The 26,995-nt window shown below is 34.7% G+C and overlaps 3 protein-coding genes across 12 annotated transcripts; 2 read left to right on the forward strand and 1 right to left on the reverse strand.

Annotated features, from left to right (window-relative positions):
• Positions 1–856: 856 nt before the first annotated feature.
• On the forward strand, positions 857–5,709 carry LOC114734079 (serine/arginine-rich splicing factor SR34A-like). Of its 7 annotated transcripts, none has more exons than XM_028921576.1 (14): positions 857–1,026; positions 1,782–2,046; positions 2,191–2,305; positions 2,636–2,701; positions 2,784–2,858; positions 2,937–3,042; positions 3,320–3,366; positions 3,476–3,533; positions 4,162–4,211; positions 4,306–4,362; positions 4,501–4,580; positions 4,664–4,732; positions 4,829–4,883; positions 5,308–5,709. In XM_028921576.1, exons 3-14 carry the CDS (start codon positions 2,219–2,221, stop codon positions 5,326–5,328), a joined length of 771 nt encoding a protein of 256 aa, XP_028777409.1. In that variant the 5' UTR covers positions 857–1,026; positions 1,782–2,046; positions 2,191–2,218; the 3' UTR covers positions 5,329–5,709. The 7 variants fall into 7 exon arrangements, with proteins under 7 accessions (XP_028777409.1, XP_028777412.1, XP_028777408.1 ...); XM_028921579.1 differs by having other exon boundaries at positions 1,974–2,046; XM_028921575.1 differs by having other exon boundaries at positions 1,782–2,305.
• A 5,961-nt stretch (positions 5,710–11,670) lies between these two features.
• Positions 11,671–16,280, forward strand: LOC114734080 (polyadenylate-binding protein-interacting protein 12-like). 4 transcript variants are annotated; one of them, XM_028921584.1, is made up of 12 exons: positions 11,671–11,805; positions 11,903–11,967; positions 12,075–12,700; positions 12,931–13,041; positions 13,134–13,178; positions 13,272–13,344; positions 13,416–13,528; positions 13,668–13,727; positions 13,856–13,903; positions 14,000–14,068; positions 15,670–15,731; positions 15,837–16,280. In XM_028921584.1, the coding sequence occupies exons 3-12, from the start codon at positions 12,131–12,133 to the stop codon at positions 15,892–15,894; spliced, it is 1,209 nt and encodes a 402-aa protein (XP_028777417.1). In that variant the 5' UTR covers positions 11,671–11,805; positions 11,903–11,967; positions 12,075–12,130; the 3' UTR covers positions 15,895–16,280. The 4 variants fall into 4 exon arrangements, with proteins under 4 accessions (XP_028777417.1, XP_028777415.1, XP_028777416.1 ...); XM_028921582.1 differs by having other exon boundaries at positions 11,678–11,805; positions 11,910–11,967; XM_028921583.1 differs by having other exon boundaries at positions 11,678–11,805; positions 11,910–11,966; positions 12,072–12,700.
• Positions 16,281–20,692: 4,412 nt separating this feature from the next.
• Positions 20,693–22,686, reverse strand: LOC114734078 (RNA-binding protein 38-like). Its single transcript, XM_028921573.1, has 6 exons — positions 22,130–22,686; positions 21,897–22,023; positions 21,695–21,812; positions 21,554–21,593; positions 21,214–21,427; positions 20,693–21,121 (listed from the first exon to the last, which is right to left on the reverse strand). Exons 1-6 carry the CDS (start codon positions 22,334–22,336, stop codon positions 21,045–21,047), a joined length of 783 nt encoding a protein of 260 aa, XP_028777406.1. The 5' UTR covers positions 22,337–22,686; the 3' UTR covers positions 20,693–21,044.
• Positions 22,687–26,995: the final 4,309 nt, after the last annotated feature.

A 26,995-nucleotide genomic window follows, 5' to 3' on the forward strand; every position in this document is an offset into this window, starting at 1 on the left:
GGATACTTCATATCAGCATATATTTTAAATACTGATAAATACTGACATAATGAATTTAATTTTAAAAATAATAATTGCCCCAAAAAATTATTATTTGAAACAAATGATGTTAAAATTAAAAGAAGCGAGGATGCTTTATAAAACCAAGCAATTAAACTGAAACATTGTGTAAGATTACTTAACACGTGCATTTTTATTATTTCTATATCATATTGTTTTTTTTTATATTAAACCCAGTTATTAATATAAAAGTTAATTTAGTATTGGTAATGGTTATATATGTGTGTATGATTTACTAATACACATACGTATGCGTACTGGTACAACATCATGTTTATCCACCAAACATCACCGTAATGCCCTACTTAGGTCATAGGCTAGTGTTACCCAACCTATTAATATAAAAGTTAATTGGAAGTTGAATTTATTTTTAAATATAAAATCTTAATTAATTCTGTCTTTTAAATTTATTATATTTTTTTAATTTTTTTATTAATTATGAGGGATTATTATCAAGTGATAGTTCTAATACACACAATGAAAGAGAATATTTTAGAAAAGTTACAATTAATCAATTTAACTAATTTTTTTAATCTCTTCAAATTAGTTATATAGCTCCTAAATTAAATTAAGTATCGGATGTAATATCATGAGCTAAATTTTTTCCAGCAATTAATAACTTCAAATATTTTAATGCACCTTAATGAAGTATAAAAGAGATAATTTTAATTAATGTCAAAGAAATTATTTGTTGTCTGGACTTTTGGCAGAGGGACAAAAATTAAAAAATGTCTTGGACTCGTGGTCGAGTAATGGCGTAAAATAAAAGGCGGGCAGAAGTGGGGCAGGATTATTTTGAAGAAAGTGGAGGCCCAGATCTTGTGCCGTGAAGTGTGAACCCTAGAACCTAACCTTTGCTGCGTCTGCTTTTTCCGCATCGGGAACGTTATCTTCGGCCGGAGCTCGTTACGGGGAGGCCCTTGTTCGGTTCGTTGGCCGCCTTCTCTTCTCAATCTTTCATCTTCGGTATAGCTTTGTTCTTCATATTTCTCTTTGTCCGTAATCGGGTGTCTTTGTCTGATTTTTGATGACCAATTGTCGCCTTAGGGCTGCTAAGGGAATCGGCAATTTCGAAATGTTATTCTCATAGATAATTATTTAATGGAACTTTTGTCCTCAAGATTGGTTCTTGATGGCAACTGCTAAAGGCTATGACTTACATGCGGTAGTTCGTATAAGTCATAGCCTTATAAGTTTAAACTCGCTCGTTGCCTGCGCCACATTTGAACTTTCTTTGGTTCAATTAAAAAATGGCTACGACTATCTTATCGCTCGTCCGTCCAACCTCCAAATAACCTGCGATATGTTTGCATTTCTGCAACTGGTAGAGGTTGAGCACTCTGGTTGCCTATCATCTACAACAATTAATATTTTTGATAAAGCTATATAACAAATCCTTCCTTTGTAATTTGTAACTTTTGTGGAGTTGCAATAGATAATCAAAATCGGAATCTCCATGTAGATTTGGCTATTTGCTGCCCTTAACAGTATGTGATGTGTTATATAAATGTATTTCAGTTAGCGGCGCTAGAGAAATGCATTCTTACTACTTCCCAGGACAATTCTATTGCATTAACAAAGTCTAATCAAAATAGGGGTTGTATTACCTTTTTCCGCGGGTTATTTTTTAAATGCTGTTAAAAGAGAGCTGAGTAAGGTAATTGTTTCAGTATATGTCAATATTACCTTATCCCATGACACCAATGCTTTGTTTATGTTAGATGACAAGCGCTTGGACAAATATGAGCTTTGCAATCAAACATAGGGATATAGAGAGGGAGTGGGAGAATCAGGGTGGAGTTTTGGTTATTTTTTTATATTATTGGAGATTCTTGCTCACTCTCAGAAGATCTATACCTGCTAATAGTCTGGAAAGGATTGGGAGATCAAATTTTATTTCAATATTGTTATAGCTTTGGAGCATCTTTGGAGCAAATGAGCAATGGAGCTTGTGGAGCACGGCTCACCTCGAGGATTGCTCTCTTGGTTTGCTTCATGGTTTTGGATTTCTTTACATTTGTGTAATCATTAGAGTAATGATGATAATAAGTAGGCATTTCATTATCAGGCATGACAAAAGAAAGTGAGATATTTTCCCTTTGTTAATGAGTTTCCAAATTTTGCTTGCAGAGGAATTGTAGAAATTATTCTATCAGATATGAGTGGTCGATTTTCTCGCACTATTTATGTTGGCAACCTGCCCTCAGATATCAGAGAGTCAGAAATTGAGGATTTATTCTACAAGGTTTGATGTGCATTTTCCTTGTGTATTATTGGGCAGGGCATTCATTTTATTCTGTGTATCGTATTTCTTCTCCTTGCTTACTCACTACCTGGAACCTGCCTAAATGCTTCTACAATTTGCGGTTCGTTGATTTTTTAGTAATTCCATGTAATTTTTCTTTCGTACTTGTTTTTTTGAGGGAATGGGGTTGGTATTTATTTGCAATATGTAAATTGAGAGTAAGTTTTGTTCCTATTGTTTGTGGTGCAACCATTATTTTAATGGTCAATTTGTATAAATGTTTGAATGATAGTTGCACTAAAGTAGTTTGTCAACATTGTAATTCTACAGTATGGTCGTATATTGGATATCGAGTTAAAGATTCCACCTCGACCTCCATGTTATTGTTTTGTTGAGGTAGCTGCCTTACCCGTCTTTTATTACAAGGAATATATATTTTAATCTTCACTTTCTTATTGTCCTGTTTGCTGGTTGCTAGTTTGACAATGCTCGAGATGCAGAAGATGCAATTCGTGGTCGTGATGGCTACAATTTTGATGGTTGTCGATTAAGGGTATTGAGCTGTTCCAACATTTTTTACTTCAAAGTCATTGATTTACCTTGATTTGTTTCTCATCTATTTGTGTTTTAGGTGGAGCTTGCGCATGGTGGTAGGGGGCCATCATCAAGTGATCGGCGCGGTTATGGTGGTGGTGGTGGGAGCCGTTTTGGCATCTCACGTCATTCTGAATACCGAGGTGTGCCATGCTTATTAATTCTATACTTGTCATGCAATTTTCAAGAAAGAGCTGCCATTTGCGAGTCATTCAAATAATATATTTGATGCATAAAATTTTGAAATTGTTGTCAGTTCATAATATGTCTCTTTTTAAAAACTTGTTTGGCATGCATTTTCTTTGCCTTTTTTTCCATGTCTAACTGCGATAATACCTGTTTTTATACAAAGTACTAAGTGGTGTAATTGCTGAAGAGCCTCCTTTTAAGTAAAGTTTTCTATTCTTCATTTGATCACAGTTATTGTTCGTGGACTCCCATCATCTGCATCTTGGCAGGATTTAAAGGTATTTGCATTGTCAAACTTACCTTTTGTTTTTGGCCAGCAAACTTATCCATAGTTCAAATTCAAATTTTTATCACTTTACCAACTATGCCTTGAATGCCCTTTTTCAGGATCATATGCGCAAAGCTGGTGATGTATGCTTTGCTGAGGTTTCACGTGATAGTGAAGGTACATCTACGAAGTATTTTGTGTTTGTGCTATCTCCTCTCCCCACATTACTGTGTTCTCTTTTCCTTGTTTGCCCGGTTTTTCTTGGCAGTGTCTGTTAGCTTGTTGGCAAGAATTACTAGTATGTTGGTTGGAGTAATTTGTTATGTATGCTGATTCATCATGTGAGTACCTAGTCATTATAGAATAGTAATTCATGAAACCTAAGTTGCTGTTTAATGCCTTTTTGTTTTTTTTCAACAACACAACACGAAGTCCTTCTCATGTCTTTGAGTCTTAACACAATGCTTTTTTCGAAGAGATATCTAACTTTTTTGGCATGGTTTGTATCGTATTAAGCATTACTAGTTTTGAAATCTTTTGTGCCATTTAAGTTGAAGATTGATGCATAAGGTTTTAGAATCAAATGAGTGCATAGATCTAACTCTTAGAATGGCAGAGGATTAGCTTTTTAAGGATAATTGCATGCCACAACTTATTTAAGCTCATAACGATATTTAAAACATCCTTTTGGCTGTATTCAAATTTCTATTCAACCGAATGTATTAATTTTATGGCTCAATTTTCCACGCTATAATTTAATTATATATGTTATATACCTAACGTACTTAAATTGATCTTCTTTTAGGCACATTTGGCATTGTTGACTACACTAATTATGACGACATGAAATATGCTGTAAGTGAATTTATAGTTAAATAGTATTTGGTTTAGTGCTGCTCTAAGTGCTGTTATTTGTCTTCCTAACTCTGTCTACTCATCTACTGTGCAGATTCGAAAACTTGATGACACTGAATTTAGAAACCCATGGGCAAGAGCCTACATTCGGGTAACTTTTCTACTTATCTTTAGAATTTCTCGTTTGTGTTTATGGTGCACCCAAATTGTCATGTGGTTTGTGTGAAGTTTTTGTTCATAACTAGAATGAAGTTAAAACTTTTAACAAAGGCAATTGTTTATTGTGCAGGTGAAGAAATATGAGGCCAGTCCCACAAGGAGCCGCAGCAGGAGCCCTGGCAGAAGCAGAAGTCCTAAAAGGATTAGAAGGTAATTCTGTCGCTTCCTGTTTCTCACTAATGTGATGCAGTCGTTGATTCGCTTGTGGTAAACCTTTCTTTTTTGTCATGCAGTCGGTCATTGGAGCGATCTGTGTCTAGATCACTATCTAGGTCTAGATCACCATCGCCAATCAAATCTAGGTATGAGATACAATATATACAAATTGTTGTTGTTACATGTGGTGTCTTGTAAATCCAACCTTTTGATTTGGCATATCCATTTTCATGATTGTATAGGCCAAGATCGCCATCACGTTCTCGGTCTCGGTCACAATCTGGATCACCACGCCAGGTATTTGAACATTTATGAATAGAAAGCACATGATCTTTTAGTCAAGTATGGAAAGTGATGTAACTGAGGCTTTTGTGATGGGTAAATCCCAACATGTGAATTTTGACTTCTATGAGAGAGATTAAGAAGTCTAGCTATTTCCTTGGCCACCTTATCTGTTCTGAACTAATAGCTCACCCAATTAGAGGGGATTCAAGACAATTAAATATGTAGTCTAAATAGTGATGGCCCAAAACAAAAAGCTTTTGCAATGTGGAGCATTCACTCCTTCAAATGCGTGGGTGGAATGCATCTTCTGCATTCAAGTCAGTCTCTAATGTTGGTGGCTTGAAAGGATAGTTATTCTGCATGCTTTTATTATTGCTTTTGCATGGATGATATCGAACAAACGTTTTTCTTATGAAACAAGCATGTGACTTTGCAGGCTCGATCGGCCAGTGGTTGATCACTCCGCCAATGCAGCTGGATCCTTATCTGGGGGTAGCCTCTGGTGCAATGCGGGATGAGTTTTAGATGATGCGGTTGTATTAAGTTATTTTGTTGGAAATTAATCATGCACTTGAGTTTGGTCCTAAAAAAAGGCACTGGGGTTGTGTTATTGACAAATGTTATAGATCAGTTTGGGCGTTTGATGTGCATACGATCACTCTAGGGATTTATGCTTGTCGTATTTATTCGAGACGACTAATGTATTAGTCTGGCCATCATATTATGTTTATTACGTTGTTAGAGGGGTTATTTATGAATGGCGTGGATAACTCAAACGCTGAAAAGGAAGTTGACACCGTAATTGTTGAATAAAGAGAAATGAGACTACCGCCAAGAAGCATCAGTCCGTCAATCCCCTGGAATTAGGCTCTGCAAAGACAAGCAGGTTCCTGAGCATGTTTATAACCTTGAAAGCTTTACACGGTCTGTCCCTGAGATGTATTAAATCCTGTGTTCGCTGTAGGGGTGTCCTTGTGTTTGAAGGATCTAGAGTCAAGGCCGTTCGTTTGCGCCTTGTGGCATTGGTAAACACTACCGTGGAGCGTTGAATATCTTTTGATTTTGCCGTGATATGCAGAGAGTAACTGAAAATGATGCAAGGATGGATGGAGGTATAACTGGAGATGAAGAGCCTGGGGTGTGCTAGGAAATGGAATCATTGTTTGAAAAATAATTTTATGAGGTACAAAATAAAAATAATGTCTTGATTTGTGTGAAAGTATTTTTTTAAAAATGCTTTTTAAGTTAGTTAAGGGAATCTTTGGATTAAAAATCAAATTATGATTTTAAAAATAATTTTATAATATGTAAAGTAAATACGTAGAAGAGTTTATTTAGATTTGTAAAAAATATTTTTTAAAAGTAATTTTAAGTGTTTTCAGACGCCCCCAAACACTTTCGTTTGTTTGAGGTGAACTACAGCATGGTCCTAATCTTGTGGCCGAGATTGTGAGACCTAGTGGCTTATACTTTTTGATCATGGCTTTTTGGTTTTTATACTTTGAATCCGTTTGAAATGATTCATAAATAATTTTTTAATAGTAATTTATGAAATATAAGGATTGGGTTGTTGACAGAGCACGATGGCGTCGTGTGATTCATGTAGCCGACCCCACCTAGTGGGATAAGGCTTGTTGTTTTTGAATTTATGAAATATAAAATGAATACGTAAAAAGAGTTTTGTTTTAATTTATATTAAACGTGTTTATAAATATTTTTTAAGGTGATTTCAAATGAGTACCTTCCACACAAAGCAGAAGTTACTCTTTGCTGCTTTAGTTTTCCAATATTTCTTTAATCGTAGTGTTGTTTCTCCAAATGTTGGTGGTTTTTTTTTAAAAAAAAAACTATCTTCGATGGGGGTTAAGATATTGTTTTCATTCTATTATTTCTTTTAAGGTGAAAATTATTAAAACCAAAAAAATAAAATAAAGATTTTGATATGAACTTGCAGGTGGACTCTTGTTAGAGCAGCACATGAAGAGAATGATTGAGGTCAAATCAAATCTGAACACTGCCCGGTTGGTTGTGTGCCTGCTAATTTCACGACAATGCTCGTAGAACGGTTGGGTTGTTGGTGGATGAACAAATGAACAATGCATGATTTAAAGGGAAGAACGAAATTGCCTTGAGTGCATTGTACTGTACCATTCCGCATCTTCTGTTTCTACTTTTTCGTTCTTTATTCCCCGCCATCTTCATTCTCTCTGCTCCACTTCCCCTCTAATTTTCATCTCAATCATTAAATAATTAAATTTAATGTAATTATTTATATTTCATAAGATTATTATCACCACATTAAAATCATATTAAATGGGAAAAATAATTTTATAAAGTATTAAATCTGAGCTATTCAAATTTGTGTACGAAGAAATGTTGCTTCTTTCTCCTTGCTTGGGAAAAATATAAAGGAGAGGGAGCACCTCAATGGATTAAAATAAAATGATAGGGAGGAGAGGGAGACTTCTCTCCAGAATAAAGAATTTGGAGGATTATTAATATTCCTCAGCTTAACTCCCCCGCTCTCCTTCAGTCCTTCGTTAATGCTTCCTTTGGTTGGAGGAGAAATCCCTGGCCTTCCCTTGTTCAGGGTTGAGGAAAAATCCTTTCCTCTCATTTGGTATGGGGGAAAATATGAGGGGAGGAACCACAAATTCACTTGTTCAGAGTCGGTGTTTGACATGTGAGAAAAATATTTTTAAAAAATATTTTTTTATAAATCAAGAAAAACTTTTTTATATATTTATTTTATATATTATAAAATTATTTTTAAAATCATAATTTGAGTTCGATCTAAACACCTCTAAATCTGTATTTATTTCAACACTTCAGTCTCTTTACCAACAATCCAAATTTGTCCACCTATTCATTTATCCATCCATTTATATTTATAAATGAAAATGCATGATTTTTTTTGGGGGGGGGGATTGCAGGTGTTGGGGTCCACCAGCAGAGGCATGGCTGAGACATCACCATGCAGCACCTAAAAGGACGTTGGTGGGCCCCATCATCATTTGTTCCTCCCTGCTCTGCTCCGACACCCGCCTCCCCAATTCTCTCCCTTTCATTAGTCCACAAACAAAGCCCACCCCACCCTCCTAAATCAGCACAACCCCCCCCCCTCCTTTTCCTTTCCCCTTTTTCTCATCCTGCGAAAAGGACGAACTAGCCCAAAGGCTAAGAGGAAACTGGCTACAAATTAGAACATAATTATCACTCATCTTAATGATCTAGTAATATGAAAACTCTTTTATAAATAAAAAAAAAATTACAAGCTCAATTGTGTCTGCAATCTGTCTTTTCAATTTGCCAAAAAGAAAATGGAACACAGGTGTTTCCATTTGGGGGCATTTTATGAGGGAGATGGGTTTTCTATTAAGTTGGTTGAATCATGGAGAAAGAGAAAGAGAGACAAAGATAAGATGCTGCGTCCACGACACACCTCAAAGGACACGTAGAGCCCAACAAAAGCAAAGTTTGAGGTCGACGTTGTGCGTACGTCATGCCTTCCTTTCACTTGGGCTCCTAATAATACCATCCACATTTCAAGTGTTGGAAAGTCACAAACTTGATCTTATTTTGTAACTTCAAGGCCATTGGTAGTTACCTAAGAAATTAAAAAGAATAATCGGCACCAACATGCCCCCTCCCTCCTCAACTGTTAGTTAAGGTTGGGGTGTGGCAGCCCAAAATTACATTCCTGTCCCGAAAGTTGTGCTTCCTCCTCGTTCATTCCTTGAAATCAACCAATCACGTGTTTTATATTCGACGGCTGTCGACTACACAAGGCAATGATAAGCGACGAGCAACGACAACAATGGAGGGAATAATAAAATGAAAGGCTGTGGCATTTTCGACATTTCCCAAAATTTCCCTGCCAGCAACATTGGTTTCTTTTGTGGGCAGAAGAATTCTTGGCTCCTTCCCGGGAAAATGATCGCGGAAACATTCTTCGAGGGGCAAGGCAGTGCCCCCCCCCCTCCAAAAAAAAAAAAACATATTTGCATAATTAGTCAGATGGGAATAATAGTTCCTGTGAATTAAACCGCAGACTTGGCATTATGAATTAAGTGGGAGAGAATATTATTCTGCTTCGAAAAATTAGTTGACTGATTTGAATAGATTAAAAAAAATAGTTAAACTAATTATTTATAATAAATATATATCATCTTTTTTAAAATATCTTTACTGTTGGTTATAACTAATATTATTACAAGAACTACTTTAAAAAAAATAGAGAAATATGATAAACAAAGTGGATTGATTTTTTATATTTAGAACTAAAATAAAAATCAAACCAATTCTTATATTCAAAATGGTAATTCATAGCGTAACGAAATTCCTCTCAGTCATGTGGGTAGGTAAGCCATCATCGTCCCCCTCGCCCTCGCCCTCCCCCTCCCCCTCAAAAAAACTATTGTGATGATCATTTTACGGCCGCCCAGGTAGGTAGAGCCATCATCGTCCCCCTCGCCCTCGCCCTCCCCCTCCCCCTCAAAAAAAACTATTGTGATGATCATTTTACGCCGCCCAACTTTCTTTCTTTCTTTAATTTTCTTCTAATTTTCTCCCACTGATATCAGTCTGATGCGCATCCATTTCTCAGGAATTTGCTTCTTACAATTTTTATATATATATATATATATTACAATTTTTAATAGAAGAAACATCTTTAAAATCAGGAGTGCTTTTAAGAACAATTTGTTACAATTTTTAATAACATGTCTCTGAGAAATTGATATGATCATAAATATAAAAATTAGTCAGAAAGTTTATTTTAATTTTAAATTTATAATTTTTTAATATTCTTATTGATTACATATTAAGAGGGTTCTGTAAGAAAGGACTTCTAATGTAAATAGTTAAAAAATATTTTAAGAAAATTAACACTTGTTATAAATAATTAACTCAATAAATTTTTTATCTTGACACATTCGTATCTAACTGCTATATTAAATATCAAGGAGAATGATAATTTTTAGAGTAACATCTAAGTCTTTAGATGTAATTTTTGATCCTTCGTAGGCATAAGCATGTTGGCGAATGGCAAGGAAGGGCACGTGGTCGGCATTTAAATTACCGCCCCCTCGTGCAAGGTTTGTTAATTAAAAATGATGACTTGCCAAACAAATTTTCCAGAACCCATTAATTATATTATATCACACTCATTCTTTAAAAGAAAAAAAAAATGTAAAAGAGAGATTCAATTCCACGATTTCATTACGATAGTACCTCCTGTATTTTTTGTGTGCCTCCAATTCCTATATTTAATGTGAGATTTAATTAATTAATTTATAAATATTAAAAAAATTAGTATTTAAGTTTAGTCATTTTATAATAAATATCTATGGTTTTCTTCAAAATATTAAAATATTCTTTCTAATTATGACCATCATATTTATAACTATTATTTCATAAAAATATCCTTATTAGCTAAAATTAATAAAGATATTTTGGAAAAAAAATATAAAATTTTGAAGACAAAATTGATCAATGTTTTATATTTAAAATAATTTTTTTTTATCTAGCTCTTGTATTCATGAATGAATGTAGTATTCAACATTAATTATTGTGTTTATTTTGGCAAACCACAGAAACACTTAAATTTTTTTTTTGGTACTTTATAAGACAAACACTGTCCACATGTTTGCCATGTATAATGCAAAATATTAGTTCTTCGATTTAAATCAATGTTTTTGTCAACATTGGCCAAACAATCTAAATCAATTATGACAATATTTAAAAATGATCCAATAAGACTGAATGTCAGATGATTATTAAAACGATAATTATAATTATAATGACTACGCCTAAATCCAATGGTGATAGAATGGAAAACCCTACTTAATCATTTTTTATTAACAATTTTTATGATTATCTGCACTAGGCAGCCATTCCACGTCATAATAACAACATAGAAAAATGATTTCTAGACAATCAAACATGATCTCGTAGTATTATTATGATATTTTAATATTATTATAAATTAGTCTACTCACTTGATACTGTATTGTTTAAATTCAGCACCCTAATTTATTTTTTTATACATTTTAAAGGGTTTTTATTACTTTCTTTTTTGAACTGCCAATACAACAAATTGCTTACTAATTAATTAATTGTTTATTTATTTTCAGAAACAACGTGAAGCCCTAAACAACCCTTGTGCAATACGTAGTCTTTGTCAAACATGAGTTTCTGTTTGAATGTTTCAGGTAATAATTGGTCATGCATGACATAATTAAATCTTATTTAAACATATCTTTAAAAAAAAATTAAGAGTTGCATTTTAATAATTAAATCTTATTTAAACATATCTTAAAAAAAAAAAAGAGTTGCATTTTAATTTTTAAATAACATCATCATAAATTACGTCCATGGACTTAAATAAATACTGCTAATTATTTTGTTTTGAATTGTAAATTTTCAATCTATACTATGCTCCAGCTGTTCAGTTTTAAAACTCTATCATTATGATATTTTTAAAAAAATAATTTTAAACAATTAAAATTGGTCTTCCTGATCCGGGAACACATGCATATAACTTCATTAAAAAAAAAAATCACTTAAACATTTAGACAGCCTAATGTCTCACTAAGAATTTAATTCAAAATCCTGGGTGTTCATTATTATTAATTAATGTATATTTTTGTAAGAAATTGTCATGAATGGATCCTACATGGATGTGCGTTGAGAATGTATGCATGTGCGGAAATAACAAGCATGGGCATTTGCGGAAATTGCAGAAAAAATGGGTCGATGTAAAATGGGTCTTTTATTTGTTATTGCGTTTCACTACGTTCATCGTCAAATTGGGACGTTCTGAGGAAGGTCCAAAAAGGCAGTGCAGCTAAAACGGACGATCCGAAGAATACCCTTTTGCTTTTTCTCTCTGCCCTCGCTCTCTAGAATAATCATCGTCTTCTTCACTAAACTAGTAAGATAAAAACTTTTCCTTTATTTTACTGATTGCTCATCAATTTGCACAACTTTTTTTGCATTTCGTATGCATATTTTTTTATTCGTTTCTAAAGTGTTCAGACGATCTTCAGGATCAGTTTGATCTCGCGTCACTGGAAATCTTTTAGATAAGACCAGGTATGTCTTCCTTTTCGAAATTTGGTTTTTGGGGTTTTGTCTGCGTTCCTGTTTAGACCCTACTCACTGAATCACTTGACGATGAATTTCTGATCAATTTTGTAGGATAGTTTTCGCCTCAAAAAAATTAAAAAAAAAAAATTTCTGCAAGTATCTCTTCGATTATGGCTGTTGCTGAGAATGTTGGGGCCATAATCGGCTCTTCTGGTGAAAATTTGGAAAACCGTGTAGTATCATCTGACTCGACTGTACCCAATGAACTGGAGAAATCGAAGCTCAAACCTGGTTCCATGGGAAATGGTATAGAAACTAATGTCCAGCCTGTCAACGGTGATCAGAATCTGAACGCTGTCTTCAACAACAAAGACATCGTTTCGGCTACTATGTCAGTCCCGAATAATAACTATAAAGCTCAGATGGCTCAGATGCGAAATGGATTTGAAGAAAATGGGGTCCAGACTCAGCAGATGGTGATGAACAATGGTGGATACGGCATTAACCAGATTTCTAATGGGGTGAGAAATGGCGGAGACGACAATGGGGAAAGTTTCAAGCGAGATATGAGGGATTTGGCGGAGCTATTGTCGAAGTTGAATCCTATGGCTGAAGAATTTGTGCCCCCATCGCTTACTAAAAATCATGGGATCTTAGGCGGTGCGGGAGGATTTGGCTACGCTAACAATTTTCTATTACAGGCTAACTATGGCAATGCCAATGGTCAAATTAACAGAAGGGTATGAATATAATTTGAGTTCATTTTCATAGTCAATCGGAGGAAATTTTAATTTCTATTCCTGAGAGATTTTACTTTTAAGGTTGAGGACAAATGCTTTCTGAATTTGTTGAGTGCAGTTCACTGTATTGTCCTATTTATTCCGACTTCCCAGTGTCATGTTGCTGGCACGCACATTTTATTTTTGCCCCAAAATATCACTTTACCTAATATAATTGTAACTCGTTGCAGAGGAAGAATGGCTATAATCAGGGTAAGAGAAGAATGAATCATAAGATGGATGTGGAAAAGAGAGAAGAGATGATAAGAAGGACCGTTTATGTGTCTGACATTGATCAACAGGTACAGATCATATCCTGCTTGTGGATTCTCATTTCAATTGCCTTGCTATGGTGCATTCATTTTGTGGATCATTTTTCTATGATGGCCTCTAGGTTACTGAAGAGCAGCTGGCGGCTCTCTTTCTTAACTGTGGGCAGGTAGAAATGTTTTTGCTTAGCTTACTATGTGTTTTTCTTCTTTAATAATAATTGGCAACATTACTGAATTGACTCCTTTTGTCTGGGACAAAGGTTGTTGATTGTCGAGTATGTGGGGATCCAAATTCCATTCTTCGTTTTGCCTTCATTGAGTTCACAGATGAAGGTAACATCACCAATTTGGTTTCTACATATGATGTAGACTTAGAATTTCATTGTATGATGTTATGCCTGCAGAAGGTGCTAGGGCCGCTTTGAATCTATCTGGCACTATGCTTGGATATTATCCCGTGAGAGTGCTGCCTTCAAAAACTGCCATTGCACCAGTTAATCCAACATTTTTGCCCAGGGTAATGGTTTTATCATTTCTTAGCATATGCACTTTTATAGCACTCAAAGTAATGATCGTCACTTTGAGAGGATGATTGACCAGTGTGAGCTAACAGTGTTTCCCCCGTCCTGGCTTTGTAATGTTGTTATATTTCTCAGTCTGAAGATGAACGTGAGATGTGTTCAAGAACCATTTATTGCACAAATATCGACAAAAAGGTAGTTTTGGGTTTAGTCTTGGGGTAGACTTTTGCAGAGGACTACCACCGGCTCCTTTGATTGGTTCTTTTTGCATCACATGCCTCGTCCATGACTCATTTTTTTTCCCTTCCTTTTCATTGGTGCAGGTTACTCAGGCAGATGTCAAACTCTTCTTTGAGTCTCTCTGTGGAGAGGTTTGTAGCTTTTCATGGAAATGAGATAGTTTCTTTGTTTTTTAAGTGATTTTTTTTTTTTGGTATCAGACCTTTTCTATGATTTTGTTCATCTAGGTTCATCGATTGAGGCTTCTTGGTGATTATCATCATTCAACTCGGATTGCATTTGTTGAGTTCATGATGGTAATTGCCCTCTCTCTCTCTCTCTCTCTCTCGATTTTTATTGTTCATCTGAATCAACTATGGCGTACTCAACTACTCTTATCAGTTTCCATCACTGGAATCCTAAACCTCAGATTGAGTGTTACCATGTTTTTGTTGTTCATTGTTCTTATGCATACTATTGATATTGATATCAGCTCCCCTTCAGCCTCCCCTTCCAAAACAGAATGAGCAAACCGTCCTGCTCACTTGTTTAAATAACATACCCATCTTCACTAGATTGTTCAGTCAAACTATTATGAATCATGTTGATCATGGAACATCATTTGGTAAATTTGAGCCAATCTGTGAGCCTGAGTTCTGATGATAATTTTTTCCCACAAACTAAAACTGCTTGTTTTACTGACCTGATAAATATCTTAGTTTGCATCTGATTTATCATTGATGGAAGAATGACGATTGCTCTACTGATTGTTCATTCATGTAGTGTGACTGTGTGGACATCACTGTAACCTGGGCGTTGTGGATGAATTTATTGTTTGTTTGCATGTTAGTTACTTGCCATTACGGCATTTTTTTTTTTTTTGGGGGTGGTGGGCCTTAATAATGTGGGATGTGCTGGACTCAGAGTTGTAATGAGAGCAACTTGAGGGGGAAGGTCCTATGAGCCATGAGGCAGTTGATGGTTTTTTGATCTGACAATGAAGCATACCCTTCTACCTTAGGATCCAAATGCATGAATTCAGTGTTGATGCTTAATTATTAATTAGTGTTAATTTATAATGGGTTTTAGTGTGATGCCTTGGCAATGCTTTGTCCGTTTTGCAAATTTCTCTTAAGGTGCTAGTTTATTTTCGACATTGAAAGCACGATGACACTTGGGCTTCCTTGATAACGTACAATTTCAAATCAAAGCATTTAGTGGTGATAACTCTTGGTTTAATTGCCTGTCGTCAGTTTGTGGCCTCTCGTGATTACCTGTTCTTGTTTCAGCTTGATTTGAATTTGAATTGGGTCTTCTGGAAAAGCTCGCTGGAGCTTAATTTGAACTTAATATACTTCTTAATTTTCCTAGAAAATTATATTTATAGGGATGGATTTTCATAGAACTGAAACTTGCTGTCATTTATATAACCCAGTCTTGATGGGGCCAATGCTCGGTCATGTGCTTTCAGCTGTACTAGAGCTTGCCCTGAGTTGCTTGTCTGATGTGGTTGTTTCAGTATAATATATGTATGTATTTTTTTCAATATAGTTGTCACACATTCAGGTGTTGCTTGACCTAGCTTCTTTTTGTATTTTTGGGTTTCTGGATCAGCCGAATAGTTAGTTTCAAATTTGGGTTTCTCATATTTAATGATACATTTTGAAGAATTGGTTTAATTATATGCTTGTGGTCCTGGACTGGTCTTTCCATCCCTTGCGAAATTTGGTAATGCAAGGAGAGTTTAGTTGGTTAAAATATCTTGAAATTGTAAGACCATAACGCTTTTATTTACTACAATGTGCTTATGTCTTAATTTTTATACCTCCCCTCAAGTTTAAATTTGGATTACTATACTTTTGTTATTCTCCCATTCCTTTTTTGTTGTCTCAAGTTCTTCCTTGCCTCAATATTGCAGGCTGAAAGTGCAATTGCAGCTCTGAACTGTAGCGGTGTGATTTTGGGGTCACTGCCTATCAGGTCAGATTCACATATTCTCTTTGATTTCAACTGTTGTATTATTTTTTATTAAAGAAATTAAAGAAAGCATCTCTTATTATATCTCTGCTGCATTTTTTTCTCCAGGGTAAGTCCATCAAAGACACCTGTCCGGTCTCGCACGCCTCGTTCTCACATGCACTGAGTCATCCTTAATGCTGGGGTGGATTGCTGCTGAGAGAAGTATTTACATCTATATATACGTAGAAACAGATATATCCTAAGGCACTGCTGGTGTTCTGTTGATACTTTTGTCCTGAGTCTTGCAGTAAGGTATCTACTGTACCTCCTTGGGGTTGAGTTATTTGTTTAGCTTGTAGAGTTGGACGGCACTTCGAGAATCTAGAGGGATTAAGTTATGATGCACAATGTGTTGAGCAATGGTTGGATGTTTCTAGCATCTGAATTTCTTGTAAGAAACTTGGTAGTTGTAACAAACCTTTGGTCCTCCTGAGCTAAACTTTGTTCACTTCGTTGTCTACAAAGTTGTTTGGACATTTCTGTTGCTCTTTTATGCCATTTTGAAGCAGTGGCTTACTATACTCCCTATATTCCCGTAGCATAGCTTAATCTTTGTTGACGTGCATGAAGCTGGTATTGCTAATGGCTGCTTGCGGACTCTAGTTTTGGTCAATCTAGTCCGCAAAAAGGTAAATAGATCGAGGTGATCAATCGATAAAAAAATTTCTGAGCTGATGGAAACTTGTTAGAAGTGTGTCTCAGATGGCAGGGATTCCCGAAGTTCCAATTTTTTCGGGTAATCCTTGAGTTACAATTTTGATGAGCCTGTATTAGTTCATTGCACTTGCCAACTAGGTATTGTATTGCCTCTAAGAACTTCCCTTGACTACAACCGGTTTCGCCGCCCATTTGGCAGCCGTTGGTACCACGTTGGTACTAAACTGGTGTCATGTGATGAGCTTGGTGGAGAAGGAAGCCACCTCATTTGGATTTTGATTGAATTCCATACTCCTCTACTTCCTTCGTGCATCATATCTCTGAAACTTGTTTATTAGTAAGATTGCTGAATGGGGAAGATTCCTACATTGCTGGTACTTCTGTGGTATTATGGATTAATAGTGAAGCGAAAGGAAACCAAACAGAACGTTTTGGTTTGGCATGCGCACGTCTAAATCCGGGGAGAACACTGTTTGAATGTCAGCTTCTTCATTTCGGGAAGATTCATATAGAGACGAAAGATTTTTATCTGCATGATTCAGTCTTATCCAAAATAGATGGTTGCTTTCAACGTGAAAGCAAGTCAGTTCACACTGCCTTTACGAGGGAAATTGAGAATTGAAAAGGAGAAGAATGATGAGGTGACGACCTGTTGAGTGATGACGAATTGGCGGACGCCACGAAATTCTGAATTTCTGGTCACTGAATGTTAGGTCTAACCACAAATGTAGCCTCATTTTCTCATCCTTATCTTCCTCACTTTTCTTATGCCCTTTTATTTTCCCAAAAAAGGAAAGCAACAATTTCTTAGAAGATCTTGATTTATTTTCCTGGAATAAATAACCTTTCGTTTAATCATAGAACCGGTGAATTTGTGAACAGATTTTTCTTATTTAAATTTAAATTTTACTAATTTATGGACTGAAGTGTACGTTTCTTTTTGGTCGTAAATTCTTCAGTTGCAATGTAACCTGTTCAAAGAATTAAATGTGCATTAAATGTCTTATTTAAAGAAAGATGCTTTTAAAGGAGAGAAAATGTCAGCATTGTTTTAATGAAGAGGTGGGTACAAAGTTAACAAAATTAAAGTCAAGGTTACATGATAACCGTTGGGATCGGGATCGGGAGGAAACAGTGTCGGGGTAGGGGTGGAAACAGGCCAGGCGGCCTGTCAGGGGCCTACAGCCTGGCCTGTATTTGGCCTGGCCTGGCCTGGCCTGTTTTCCAAAAGAGACAGGCTCAAGCCTGTTTGAAGGCCTGTTAAAGTTAATAGGCCAGGCTTAGGCTCTCTAAAAGGCTGTTAAGCCTGTTAGGCCGACCTGAGCCTGTTAAAACTTATAATTATAATATATAAAAAAAATTAGTTAATGGTATTGTTAATGTGTACTTTTAATTTATTTTTTAATTTTATATATAGTTAATAGCTTAGTTCTTCTTTAGATTTTGAAGTTTAGTTGACAAGTAAAGATAAAAATATAATTTAAAATAAAAATATCAATAAATAATATGATCTTTAAATCTTAAAAATATAAATAAAATAGGAAAGAAAATTTTTGTTCCAAGAATGACAGATTAATTAACTTATGTATTATATTAATTAAATTATGATACTCTCTTTATTCATTGTAAAATTAATAGTTTTTTTATTTATTTGTCTTAATTTTTTTGGTACTTAAACTAGTTTTGTCCCAAATTTTAACATATAATTCGAATTAGTTTTTAATAATCCTTATAAATTATAATTAGGATTTAAAACAGCACCTATGATACTAAAATTTAAATAAAAGACAAAACTAAAAAATTAATTATATGTATACTTTTTTTATTTTAGCTTTTTTCTTAAAAAAAATATTGTAATTTGAATTTTTTAAAAAAACAGGCTTTTTAACAGGCTTCAGGCCAGGCCAGGCCTTTATACAGGCCAGGCTCAGGCTGAAAAATAAGCCTGTAATAGGCCACAGGTCAGGCTCAGGCCTATAGGCTACAAAACAGGCCTGGCCTGTTAAGAGTAAAGCCTGGCCTGGCCTGGCCTGTTTCCACCCTTATGTCGGGGTGTAGAAGTGGACCTCCAATTGGTATTTATTGGCTATTAATTCATTTTAAAGGATATTGAACTATTTTTAGTCGACTTAATCAGGAGTGGACAGGCCAGGTTTTTGGCTAAATAGGTCAGAGCTTGTAATGAGAGTTTAAAGCCTAAACCTGTGTACAAGTTTTTTTTTTTAAAAAAAAAATCAAGCTTAAGCTTTCAAAAAGGCTAACAAGTATAAAGCTTTTTTAAAGATCTACTTATGATGTAAGCCTTTAAAAAGACATTAATTTTCAAGTTTCGAAGGTTACAAATAGGCTTTAAGCCTACTAACGCCTATATAAATTAGGTTTTTGTTATACTTAAAAACCTAAATATTTTAATATATATTAATAATAAAAAAATTAATCAGGTTAAGTTTTCAGGCTTTCAGGGGAAGCTTTAAAATTAGAAGTCTGGCCTATTTACTTGAAAAGGCCTCTAACTAAGCTGTAGGTCTGACCTGTTTGCTAAACAGGTCGGAACATATCATGTCCTTATTAGTCTAGGTTAGAAGCCTCTAATAAAGGCCTAGCCTATTTTCATCCTTAAATAGGCCGGGACATATCATACATTTTAAAGCTTTGATTTTTTTTAAAATAAAAGTATATTTAAATTACGAGTATATTTTGTGTCATTACTTTTTTTCCTGCATATACTATAAAAAAGTGAGTAGTGGGAGGTGAGGAGTTTGATTGAAAATAGAAGGCAAGGAAGCGTGTGGAGAGGGGAGAGGTAGGTAGTAGGTTTTAGTGGTATCCCTCTTAACATTTGTCGCTGTGCTATTAATATTATTATATTTAAAAAAAATTACAAAAATTAGAGGAGTATTTGTTTTACCACAATCAATTTAAACACACAACTTGTAATGGGAGAGCACATAATCTAATCTAAACACGGCCGATAGTGTTAATACAGGAGCAGCTAGCTGTCGACAAATATGAACAAATATTATATTTAAAAATATAATATTTAAATTCTCGTTGCACTTCACATCAAAGTTTTGAAGTGTTGGCTGCAAATAAAATTATAAGCTTCCTTTTTTTTTTTTTTGCCAGAAACAAAATTACTGATTGAATAATGCACGAGGATGGTAAATAGAGGGGACCGTAATTAGTAAGCAGGGGAGGTAATAATTGGGGTTATAAGGAGTGGATTAGTTGGTAAGGGTACTTAATTAGGAGCATACATTGGAGTTGACCAGTGGTTCATAAATTAAACTGCACCACCAACACCAATCTCTTTCATGTTATTTTATTTGCTGCTTCCACTGTTCCAAAATCTCATCTCTATCTTTCTAATTCAATTACTCTCTACATTTTTCTTTTGGATTCTTCTTCCATCAATAAAGCCCACTCAACACCTGTCTTCTTCAGTTCTTCCATCCTTTTTTTTTATTTAATATTTCCTTTCAAGTTTCTCCATGATATTATTATAAAAAATATACTACTTCCTATCGTAATTATAAGATCTCGTTCTGCCTAATTATAAGACCTTATTTGAACAAAATCTTATAATTAGGACCGGAGATAATATATTGCACATAGTTCATTATTAGTATCACCCTTGCATTTTCTCTCCCTTTATCATATTTACAGGTGCAAATTTTAAATTAATTATCTTGCATACATGATTAAAATTGAGTTAGGTTAAACATCTACCGATAAAATTACAACAGACTAAAGTCTGTTAATAATAATTAACATTATCCAGATTTTTAAAACCTTACGTGTGTACCGATTTAAAAAAAAAAAGAAAAAAACGAAATGAATATTATTCACACATATAAAGTGCTCATCAAAATTTTTATATCCTAATTCGAGCAAAAAAATCTTCTCGTATTGACTATTTCGTCCACAATTTCAACTCAATTCAAACGATTATCAAAAGCTCGTGAAATTTGAAATAGGACTCAAGAAATAAGTGCCGCTATCCCCATCATTTCATGTGAATCGTTCAAATTGAGTTTAAAACTGTCCATTCTATGTTTCAATTTTAATATTTATTTTAAAACAAGAATATAAAATTAAAATACGTTTTCAATTATTAATTTACAAATAATTACGATTCAATGGGGGGGGGAATTTAAATTCTAACACATAAAAATTAAGTTCTCCCAAACCCATAGCGAAAATCAACCAAACCGTTAAATATAAATATATGTGTCTGTATATATATCTCAGTTCAGACATTACTGTTAAGACTCAACTCAAATTTTTTTTTTTTAATCAGCAAGACTCAACTCAAAATTGGATCTTGAATGGATAACCTATAGAATGCAAGACAGATATATAGTGACCCCCAAAAAAAAAAAAACCAAAAGTACGAGATGCAATATTTTCCGAACTATAACAGTATGACCTAACAGTAACCTCATCCTATTCGAGAAAATAGAAAATTGAAGAACGATCCGTGTGTATCCAGACTTTTAAAACAAGAAAATATCAAGAAATTAAAGGATGAACAGGAAAAAATTGTGTCTCATTCAGGGAGTAACCCTCCCACTTGAAAGAAGCTATGATTTGATGGAACCTGTTTGTCACTAAAGCCTAATCTGAAGATTTGCGTTCAGGGGACGATCCTGTCTTGGTTGCTGCAGAAGCAGAAACTGTTGCTGTGACTAAACCTGCATCATCATTTCATCCGTGCACAAATCAAACTCAGATTAGGCAAAACATAGTAGGAAAACAGAGGAATTTCATTAACTTGATACTAAACCAGAGGTGGGTATTGATGGAGAAACTGGAATAGGTTCTGGTGGTACCCCAACAACTGCCAACATTTCCTGGGGTGGTATTTCAGAGTACTGTGTCTTCTTCCCCATTGCTTCTTCTGGGAATCTCCTTGAATTACTTAGCCCATAAAATGGTTGGTATATTGCTGGACGCCATCGAAATGGAACCTGTTGTCCTCCGTAAACATTATAGTAGTTCTGCACAGAAACAAAACAACATTAAATAAGATCACGAGGTTGTCAGGTGATTCAAAGAAAGGACAAACGCGTATTGAAATAAGCCTTGGAAATTTTTGACTGGTTACATATTTGGAGCAAACTAACCATTGCATAGATTTCTTGTGAGGGAGGATAACCGGGATACCTGAATAATAACGTTGAAGAAGAAGTTGATAATGAAGTTACAGTAAGATGTAGACAAATTTGGGGGAAAGATTCAATTGCACGTATAGATTGAGTACATACCTGTAGGGTGGTGGAAAGGGAAAAGTGTAATGGGGTATGTGTTGATTGTAATATGAAGAGGTCCCTTGAAATGGGATTGGTACCATAGCCCATGAACTGGGGTTGAATTTCTCGGCTCCTGCAAATTTTGAGAGTGGAGAAGAAAACTTGTTAGCCATTAACAAACATGGTTTAGTTCAGGTGAATATATCACAGATTGAACCTGCGGTAGATGGGTTGAATTTGCGTGCCCCAAGGGCTGCAAGATTACAGTTAGCCCTCCTCGCATCAATCAAAGGATAGGGATTCTGACAAGCTCTTATTGCAGAGTCAGGATCCTTAAAAGTCACCTGAAAGATCAATACAAACGCAGAGATTAAAAATTGAAAGAAAGATGAAAGAGGTAGAAGAAGTGATGATATATATATATATATATATATATATCAGTAGGCTTACAAAGCCATAGCCTTTTGATGCTCCAGTGTTTCTGTCAGTGATGACGACGGCCTCTGAGATCTCTCCAAACTGCTCAAAATAGCGTCTGAGAGAGTCTCTCTTAGTCTCCCAAGCCAAGCCTCCGACGAAGATCTTTGTATAAGTGGTGTCAACAGCTGGTTTTGCATTGCTTGGATTCATCATCCTATTCTGCCTCGGCTGTGACATGTGGTTTAATCTCAATTCACAGAGCCCTTGGAAAAGGAAACTAACAGGATCCAGAAAACACAGAGCAGTAATAAGAGTAACAAGAAGAGAGAAAGTCAGAAGCTTTTGGTTGGCTCTAAAGCATATGAAGAGAGAGGGACCAATTCAAATCAACCCCACAAGGTATCTTCCATCAACATGTCGTCTTCTAGGTCTTTCTATCAAAGAAAACCACTCGATTTCGGTGTTGATAATAATTCCTCTGATTCTGCAACAAAGATTCCCTTGACTAGAAAAAACCTGATAAAGGGCAGAAAAAATATAGAGGAGACGAAAAGCAGGGAAACGGAGAGAGAAAACCCAAAGAGAGGAAGAAAAGAAACAGCTTCAAAACGGAAAATAAATATCATTAAAAACCCCATTATCTACACATAGCATGATGTAGAAGAGCAACTTTGCAAGAAGGCAAAAGGACAGCAGTTCTGTAGGAGCAAGTAGAGGAAAAGAAATTATTAATTGTAAATATTTTTTTAAAAAAAAATTGAATGAAAATCTTGCTTATCCGCGTTGCCTTTTATGTGGGAGGCCATATCAAAACTTTCCAAAGTGTGAATGGGTCCAAAGATACGTGCCTTGCTGTATTCAACTCTCTATCTTCCTTCCTCCGTTGAATTGCATCACTGATATTTTTTTTCTTTAAATTCATTAAAATATTTTCATTTCGTTTTCCATTCCATTCCATTATTTATATGGAAATTTGTTATGCTTAGCGCGTCGAATATTGATTAGACCCCAGTAGGGGCGTTTCCTTGGACTTAAAAAAAATCTTAAATCCGTTGACGTCCGTTCCTGCAACCAGCATGTTCGTGTTCATGTTCATCATCAATCATCAAGCAATCCGAAATCTTAATCTGCCATATTATAAAACATGAGAACGTGGGGGTGATCTAGCTGTTGCTTGCCCACAGTCGCACTGGTTAGTTATGTGTCTGTGTCTTTGTCCCGTTTTACAGATTCTCAGATGTAAGCTCGATTTCTTTAAATAAATATACAGACAGACAGACAGATGCCGACGAAGGAAAAAACATCCTCGTACGATTAAACTTTACTTAGTTTTTTCATTTAAAAAAAAAAACTAAAATATTATATTTGGTTCTAAATATAAGAGCCCATTTGATTTTTATTTTGATCTTAAATATAAGATCCCGATCTATTTCATCTATTATATTTATCTATTTTTTAAGGTAATTTTTGTAATAATAGTAGTTCTAGCCAATATCTTTTGATTAATAAGCATATTTTAAGAAAGACAATATCTATTTATTACAAATAACTAACTTAATTAGTTTTTTTAGTTTATTCAAATAAATTAATTGACATAAATAGTAGTTGAGTCATTTCTCGAAGAAAATAATGGCTAAAGAGAAGAGGGGAAAGTATGGAGGAAGAGGGGGAGAAGGGGGGACAAAATATGTCAGTTACTATGTATAGTCAAACATACAGGAAGATAGATCGGATGGGTCTCTGCGAAATAAACTTAGTTTTGTTGAGAGATATATTATTGTACTAACTTTAATCCTAAATATAGGATTTCAAGCTACTTTCTTATCAAATTTATTTATTTTTTCTTTAAGTATTATTATTATTTTTAACCAACAAACTGTCCCTATATTACATGTATTTAAAAAGATTTTCATCAATAAAAGTTAATAATTAAGAGTATTTTAAAAAACTAATATAAATTTGTTACAAATAAAAAACTAAAGTAATTTTTTTAATAAGTAAAAATTTGTAGCACAAGTATTTGTATGCAATAAATAATGGTTTGTTAATAAAAAAAAAAAGAAGAAATCCAAAATCATAAATAAACTTGTGGATACAGGAAGGGAGGATGGTGAGAAAAGACAGATAGGGTACATGGATTGATGTCTCAAATCATTAATTCCTATTCCTATTATAAAAAGATTACTACAATTTGGTTCAATCGTGGGGACTAATGTTTTCTTTTCTGCCTAAACATCATTATATTTAATATCACAAACACATAACCAATTATATATAAAATAAAGGGCATGACTGAAGCAATCCTTAAAAAGACATGGGGGTGTGTGTGTGTGTGTGTGTGGCATTCACATCTTTTTTTGTTTAGACGGTGAAGCACAATCATCAAAGTGCACAACTTGTGTTGTGCATCATGTCCCCACACTCACAATAATATCTTGGAAAAACAGGGAAAAAATGTCATTTCTTCTTTTTTGTCATTTTTTGCTTCAAAAACATGATAATGAGAGGAACGCGGTAGAGTTGGATATGACAGGCCCATAATAACGATCTATGAATTGGGCCTCATGCCCTGATACTTTTTGTTTGGGCCAACATGAATCGATCCATCATGGTAAAAAACGGAAGATGCTTTCTACTTTTTTGGGCCTAACAAACTGCTCTATTCCAATGCTCCATCAAAATATCTGAATTATGTTTTGTTTTACAAGTCTTGTAAATATTTGTGAATTGAGCACAGCGCTGACGGAAGAAAAAGCAGATTAGAAAACAAACTTGCGTACGAAGACCAAAATGCTGCGAACAGTTTCCATGCGACTGCTTTTTTCTTTGGTTGTCGTTTTATGTCTTTTGATGTCGTTTCGGCGCTCTCATACAATGCAAATTCACACACGTCCATTGACACTTCTTTTTGTCACATTTAGTCTAAAGCATCGCAATTGATAGGCCTCTGAGTTTAAAGAGCTTTTCGTTTTGGTGATTGGAATTTGAACAAATAGCCAACCATGACTTTTATAACAATAGCCAACCATGACTTTTATAACAATAGCCTAGCCTCACACCACCTAAAGCTTCTTGTACCATTTCCTCTATTCTCAATGTAATTAACATTATTTACTTCTTGAATCTAATTTGATGCAATGCACAAACAATTTGCCGCTTAGTTTTGATGGGGAAAACAAAGATCAATCACAAGCTAAGGATTGCCTTGACTAAAAAGTTCATTCTCTAGGATTTTAATACTCAGTTCTAAGGCCAAGCATCTGAACGCAATAATGCAGTAAATTTAAAACTAGCGTACCAACTCCAAATATCACATAAAGGTTCTCGCCAACAATAATGCGGCCTCGCACCTTTCCCTGTCCTTTTGTTCCTTTTTTTCTTCAAAAGAAGCTGTTGTGTTTTGACTCGGACACACACACAAATGCCACTTATATAATTTTAATACACGTCTTCCTCCTTTCACTATACACTGTCCTTATAATTTTAACTGAGCAAATTTGTTTGCCCCCCTCCCCTTATCACCAATTTCAAACATAAGTACTTCTCCGGTCCTACATCTAAAACCTTTTTTCTAGTGTAATTTACACTACAAAAAGATTTATATTTAGGACCGATCTTTTTTATTTTCACTTTTTAGACGGTTTTCTCCGTGCCTTTTCATTTTCAGATAACTAACGTGTAACTCCAAGTGCCAAGTTATGATCCCCCAGATGGCTCCAGATCCAAAGTTGATAGCTTTATATATATATATATATATATATAAACTCATTGCTTGATTTTTATTTGGAGTTTTTACAAAGGCAAATTACCCATAATTCCATGGAAGAAAATTAAATACAAAGAAGTCCTTAAAAAAAACTCAAACTTAAATTAAATACAAAGAAGTCCTAAAAAAAACTCAAACTTACATATTTACAAGTCAGGTTACGTCATTTACAAATTAAATTTGCAAAAAATAATTTTTTTGAATTATATATGCATTTGAGTCTCTCATTCGAGACCTATAGATTTTTTTTTAGAAAAATATATTAATTAACCTGAAGACCCTCACCTATGGCCATGAAAGATTTAAAAAATTGTTCATGCAAATAATTCATTTTGGAAAAGCAGAAAACACCCTAAACGCCATAGTTTATTGAAATTTAATCCTGGCCACAATATAAATTATTACTTTAAAACTAGTTGAGGGTTAGGTCCGTTTTGATGTGAAACGAGGAAGAAGAAAAAAATAAGAGAAAGAAGACCTGGGAGTCAAACATGAATAAACATTTAACCAAAAGGAGCCTTTGTGGATTTAGAAGATCTCTGTCTGTTCTTTTCTTTCCAACTATGATGATGATATTCTTAACTTGGACCCCAAGGCTTACCCTAAAGCATTTGAGACGCAAATAGAGACTTGCTTTCTGGTTTATTAACTATTACTATATGAACACTTAACCAGTAAAGGACAGTGAAAGGTTTTTGTTATTGTTCTCTCTTCGGTCCATGTTAACCCATCGATCAATTGTGGATTGAATCTTCGGAGTAAAAAATGTTGGAATGCGTGACACCTGTTACAATACTTTGATTTTGATTTTGCCTTCTAATACACTCCAAATATTGTAGACCTGACAAGTACACTTGTCTGTATTCGTTTGGAATAGTCCCATTATATATAATGGATCCATCTATTCCACTATTAACTTGTACAGAACCCACCAAATAGCAGGTGACAATGCCTAACTAATTTGCTATAAACTAACACACACACACACACACCACACATATATGAAAAATTATAATTGAAAGTCGCATCTCAGATTAGATTCCGCAAATCACCAGAACCAATATCGTACGTATCAAATAAACCTTAAAATAAAAACTACTGCAAGATATTTCGTACATGAAAGTAAATAA

This window comes from Neltuma alba, unplaced genomic scaffold (assembly GCF_004799145.2).
Source record: "Neltuma alba isolate B1F8T4 unplaced genomic scaffold, ASM479914v2 tig00013073_pilon, whole genome shotgun sequence".
NCBI classification, from domain to species: Eukaryota; Viridiplantae; Streptophyta; class Magnoliopsida; order Fabales; family Fabaceae; genus Neltuma; species Neltuma alba.

Excerpts from the sequence above, each read along its gene's own strand:
- LOC114734079 (XM_028921575.1), top strand. The coding sequence starts at position 2,219 with ATGAGTGGTCGATTTTCTCGCACTATTTATGTTGGCAACCTGCCCTCA. Across the intron at positions 3,534-4,161 it reads GGTTTCACGTGATAGTGAAG|GCACATTTGGCATTGTTGAC; the intron begins GTACATCTACGA and ends ATCTTCTTTTAG. Across the intron at positions 4,884-5,307 it reads AATCTGGATCACCACGCCAG|GCTCGATCGGCCAGTGGTTG; the intron begins GTATTTGAACAT and ends GTGACTTTGCAG.
- LOC114734080 (XM_028921584.1), top strand. The coding sequence starts at position 12,131 with ATGGCTGTTGCTGAGAATGTTGGGGCCATAATCGGCTCTTCTGGTGAA. Across the intron at positions 12,701-12,930 it reads ATGGTCAAATTAACAGAAGG|AGGAAGAATGGCTATAATCA; the intron begins GTATGAATATAA and ends AACTCGTTGCAG. Across the intron at positions 13,728-13,855 it reads GCACAAATATCGACAAAAAG|GTTACTCAGGCAGATGTCAA; the intron begins GTAGTTTTGGGT and ends TCATTGGTGCAG.
- LOC114734078 (XM_028921573.1), bottom strand. The coding sequence starts at position 22,336 with ATGTCACAGCCGAGGCAGAATAGGATGATGAATCCAAGCAATGCAAAA. Across the intron at positions 21,813-21,896 it reads ATTCAACCCATCTACCGCAG|GAGCCGAGAAATTCAACCCC; the intron begins GTTCAATCTGTG and ends CAAAATTTGCAG. Across the intron at positions 21,122-21,213 it reads TCCATCAATACCCACCTCTG|GTTTAGTCACAGCAACAGTT; the intron begins GTTTAGTATCAA and ends ATGATGATGCAG.